Below are 5057 nucleotides of genomic sequence, written 5' to 3' on the forward strand. Positions count from 1 at the left end.
AGAACTAGGGAGAGAGAGAGAGAGAGGGAGAGAGGGGAGAAGAGAGAGAGAGAGAGAGGGGGAGAGAGAGAGAGAGAACTAGGGAGAGAGAGAGGGGGAGAGAGAGAGAGAGAACTAGGGAGAGAGAGAGGGGGAGAGAGAGAGAGAGAACGAGGGAGAGAGAGAGGGAGAGAGAAAGAGGGGAGAGAGAGAGGGAGAGAGGGGGAGAGGGAGAGAGAGGGAGAGAGAGGGAGAGAGAACATATGCGCCTCAACAGCTGCGGGGGTGAAAACTACATCTAACTACTTTGGTTTGACCAGGTGGGCTAAAAGCAGACTCCATGTAGCCTGTCCAAATCAGAGCTAAATCGTGGCTACAGATGGACCATGTTAATTTAATGACACTTAATATCTTGTTGATATTATTGACTTTGCAAAAATGATGGGATATTAACCATCTCACAAGCTTCCAGGACAAAACCCCCACTGTTAATCATTTTTGACTTTTTACTAAAAGTGGGCTACTAATAGCCGGTCTGTGTACGAGCTAAATCGTGGCTACGCACAGGCTGCACGTAAATCATGTGAAAGAAATTAACAAAAAACTTTGTTATCACTGTAGACCTTGCTTACATGATGGAATATCATACACATTGCAAGTTATTTTGGCCAAAACATCATGGAACCACATGTAAAGTTATTGCGGCTAGAAGTGTGTTACTCATAGCCGGAAGGATCAGTCTACCCTGCCGTCTCCACCAGACCGTGTGGATTTTTGAATGGGAGTGATCGGAACTGCAGACGGGAGACCGGCGGCGACTTGGCGGAGAGTGCATGGAATCAACGTCTTCCGGCGTCGACATTACAATTCCTGTATAAATATACGCTTACTAAATATATCTGAACTAGGTACGTCGCCTTACAACCGTGTGACAACAGATCCAGTCACATTACAGTTAAACAGCGTATCTGTAGCCCGGGCCCTGAACTGCGTGCTGTGGGACTCTATTATCTGCCACGGGAAATTTCACAGGCCATCGCTGTAGCTGTTTACGTTTCGCCCTCTGCCAACCTGACGTCGGCGTGTAACATCACCCACACCGCCACTGCTGAACTCCAGACTCAACACCCGGGTGCCCTTAAAGTGATCTCAGTAACAGTGAAGCTGGCGTTTATGTGGAACAGCAAAGCTAACGTTACTCACCTGTCCAGCCAAACAGAGCGACTCAGCATCAGTTTTCATTCCTTTCTAATCTCATAGATTTATCCAGCACTGAAACCCCTCACAGATGTGAACACAGGTCTTCCTCTCGCCTGGTCTTACAACTTGTCTCACAGTTCCTCAGACTTTCCCTCTGTGGCTGTTTCTCTGTCATCTTTACAGCTAAAGTCCTGTAATGAATCCTGCGTGTTCGAACATACCGCTGTCTGTTTACGCGCTCTCTCCCACTGCTTCCAGCACGCCAGCGCCCACCTGCTGCTCGCTCCCAGCAGCTTTGTTTGGGCTCAGTTTACAGACCCACTGGATTTTTTTTCAGAGCACACGAAAAACAGAGAGCTACTGACCCATGAGGAAATATGCCCCGAATTTAACAAAAAGTGTATTGGATAAGAATCCTAAAGTATCCCTTTACGAAGCTTTGGCATTTAATGCACAATGAGGAAAGAAGGCACAGATTTGCCAATCTTTCCCCTCTAGACACGAACGCTGTGTGTGCTTCATACCTGTAGATATCATGCCATCATACTGGCCTGCACTGGGGCCCGTCGTTACTGCAGGCTATTCGATCAAGGCACATACCAAACAGTTGTTGACTCTATTTTAATACTATGGTTACTGTGTTATGGAAGGTTGGCAGCATCCATATCAAAACTCAAAAAAAGCCTTCACACATTGATGATGCCAAGTTGTAAAGCTTGTGAGTTTACTGGTGTGTTTCTGGCGTGGCGGCGATGTTCCAGTGCCTGAAACAAATGCTGCTGTTTAACTAGGTCAAAATCCTTTTTAGGTTTTTACTGAAAAATAACAACATGTTGGAAACATGACTTTCTAGCGTCTGTATCAATGTTTTACTGTGTTTCTGTCCAGATCCTCCTTCCAGCCTGCTCGTCTACACCAGAGACGACGTGGAGCTCGGAGAGAAGAACCAGCTGATCTGTCATGTGACTGGTTTCTATCCTGCTCCTGTAAAGATCTACTGGACCAAGAACGGAGAGAAGGTGACTGAAGGAACCAGCATCAACGTTCCCTTCGCCAACAAAGACGGTTCCTTCAGACAGACGTCCAGACTGGAGTTCATCCCACAGCAGGGAGACATTTACAGCTGCACAGTCCAACATCTGGCCCTGGACAGTCCTCTGACCCGGATCTGGGGTGAGACACTTTATTTAAACTCACACAGACAGACACCTCATTACCTGATGGTTTAATGTCTCTGTGTTTCTGTCTCCAGATGGTTTAATGTCTCTGTGTTTCTGTCTCCAGATGGTTTAATGTCTCTGTGTTTCTGTCTCCAGATGGTTTAATGTCTCTGTGTTTGTGTCTCCAGATAGTTTAATGTCTCTGTGTTTCTGTCTCCAGATGGTTTAATGTCTCTGTGTTTCTGTCTCCAGATGGTTTAATGTCTCTCTGTGTTTCTGTCTCCAGATGGTTTAATGTCTCTCTGTGTTTCTGTCTCCAGATGGTTTAATGTCTCTCTGTGTTTCTGTCTCCAGATGGTTTAATGTCTCTCTGTGTTTCTGTCTCCAGATGGTTTAATGTCTCTGTGTTTCTGTCTCCAGATGATTTAATGTCTCTGTGTGTTTCTGTCTCCAGATGGTTTAATGTCTCTGTGTCTCTGTCTCCAGATGGTTTAATGTCTCTGTGTTTCTGTCTCCAGATGGTTTAATGTCTCTGTGTTTCTGTCTCCAGATGGTTTAATGTCTCTGTGTTTCTGTCTCCTGATGGTTTAATGTCTCTGTGTTTCTGTCTCCAGATGGTTTAATGTCTCTGTGTTTCTGTCTCCAGATGGTTTAATGTCTCAGTGTTTCTGTCTCCAGATGGTTTAATGTCTCTGTGTTTCTGTCTCCAGATGGTTTAATGTCTCTGTGTTTCTGTCTCCAGATGTGGAGACGACCCCCCCCAGTGTTGGACCTGCAGTGTTTTGTGGACTGGGTCTGACTGTGGGTTTGCTCGGTGTGGCTGCTGGAACCTTCTTCCTCATCAAAGGAAACGAGTGCAGCTGATTGGCTGGGGTTGATGATGTCATCAGGATGAAGTTTTAACTATTAAGTCTGTTTAACAGCCTCTGTTTTTTGCTGCAAATCAAATTTTCTGTTAAACTGGTGATATAAAGTTTGTATATTTTCTAGACGTCATGAAACTTGAATTTATTCTCATGTTTCAAGTCTGTGTTCTTCAATCATCCAGATGTGCACTGAAAGGTTTGTAGGTAAATAATTCCTCCTGTTGTTAAAGTGTTAAATGTTCCCTCTCTGTGTTTTGAGCGATTACAGAGACTTTTAATCCTTTCAGATTTGGTTTAAGTTCAGGCTTGTAAAATGTGATACTTTCAAATTTAAACTTTGACGTTGAACAGACTCAGTTATTATTTTTTGTGGAACTTGTTAAATCTTTCTTAACTAAATAAATGTAAAGATAAATGTTTTGTTAACCACATAATGAGGAACCAATTAATTTCAATTCAAGTATAATTCAGTTATCATCTTTGAAATGAAATGTATCAACTGAATGTTTGCTGAACTTGTACTTCATTAATTTTCTTTCCACTAGAATAAAATACTTTCTGGCAGGATTCAAGATATAATCTGAGCTTTGTGGAGGCCTCTCATTTTACTGAAGTTACTGGTGAAGATAAAAACATAAATAAATAAAAAGCTTAGAGAAAGAGACTTTATTGCTCATTATGGTGTCCAACACTCTCTTTCACACACAACCCCCCCCCCATGCTGTCATGTGGCGGCTGTGGCTCAGGAGGTAGAGTGAGTTGCCCGGTAATCCGATGATCGGCAGCTGAATTCGTGGCTCCTCCAGGCTGCATCGCACGGGCAAGATTCTGAACCCTGAATGGTTGTGATTTAAAAAATGGTTGTTGGTTAATGAATTACTGAATTAGTAAGCGGCATGGAGTCATTCCTTATGGGAGCACTGGCTCCCATTTTTCTCAAACCCTGCAATACCAGCGCTTTCATTACAGCGCTTACATTTACATTTAGTTGACGCTTTTATCCAACTATCCAGCAACTTACACTTGCTATATATGTCAGAGGTCTCTGGAGCAACTAGGGGTTTGTTGTTGACCACAGGTGGAGCGTTGAAGCCAGGCAGAGTGGCTTTCAGAAAGTGCCTGACAAATGCTTAAGAAATTAAGGGTTGAGGACAAGGGTTGGTTTAGTCTGTTCACAAATTATAAATAAAATATTAATACATCTTGGTATAAAGTAACATATTGTGCAGAGGAGGTTGGACGCCAAGAAAATGATTAAAACGATACAACCCTCTAAAGTGGCACAAGTTGAACTAAGTAGCAGTGAAAACAGTGCAATAAGATTTAAAAAATCATTGTTGATTAGTGACATTTTAAAGTTTTTTTAAATGATGTGTGTTTGACAGAATGTGTATCTGGTGGATCAATAGCTGTGTGCGGGGTGCACTGGGACTGAAATCCAGCCCAAGACTTTGAGACAGAGAGGCCATTTATGCGAACACCCTATGTGGCATAGTGTTTTTGATTTGTGAAACAGACGACGATTAAAAAAGAGATAATGTAGACGTATCAATAACAGCGATCAGTAACAGAGCGTGACTTGTGTCCCATCGTCTGCCTGGTAACAGATGATGATCAATAACCTCCAGATAATGTAGACGTATCAATAACAGCGATCAGTAACAGAGCGTGACTTGTGTCCCATCGTCTGCCTGGTAACAGATGATGATCAATAACCTCCAGATAATGTAGGCGTATCAATAACAGCGATCAGTAACAGAGCGTGACTTGTGTCCCATCGTCTGCCTGGTAACAGATGATCAATAACCTCCAGATAATGTAGACGTATCAATAACAGCGATCAGTAACAGAG

At 43.2% G+C, this 5057-nt stretch overlaps 1 protein-coding gene across 1 annotated transcript; it reads left to right on the plus strand.

Annotated features, from left to right (window-relative positions):
* Positions 1-2032: 2032 nt before the first annotated feature.
* On the plus strand, positions 2033-3784 carry LOC123965856 (mamu class II histocompatibility antigen, DR alpha chain-like; the record flags this gene model as incomplete). The annotated part of the gene is made up of 2 exons (XM_046042189.1): positions 2033-2352; positions 3082-3784. Coding segments are annotated over 2 exons (442 nt in total), but the record flags the coding sequence as incomplete, so codon positions are not given.
* Positions 3785-5057: the final 1273 nt, after the last annotated feature.

The sequence above is a fragment of the Micropterus dolomieu genome, unplaced genomic scaffold (assembly GCF_021292245.1).
Source record: "Micropterus dolomieu isolate WLL.071019.BEF.003 ecotype Adirondacks unplaced genomic scaffold, ASM2129224v1 contig_11506, whole genome shotgun sequence".
Taxonomy (NCBI): Eukaryota; Metazoa; Chordata; class Actinopteri; order Centrarchiformes; family Centrarchidae; genus Micropterus; species Micropterus dolomieu.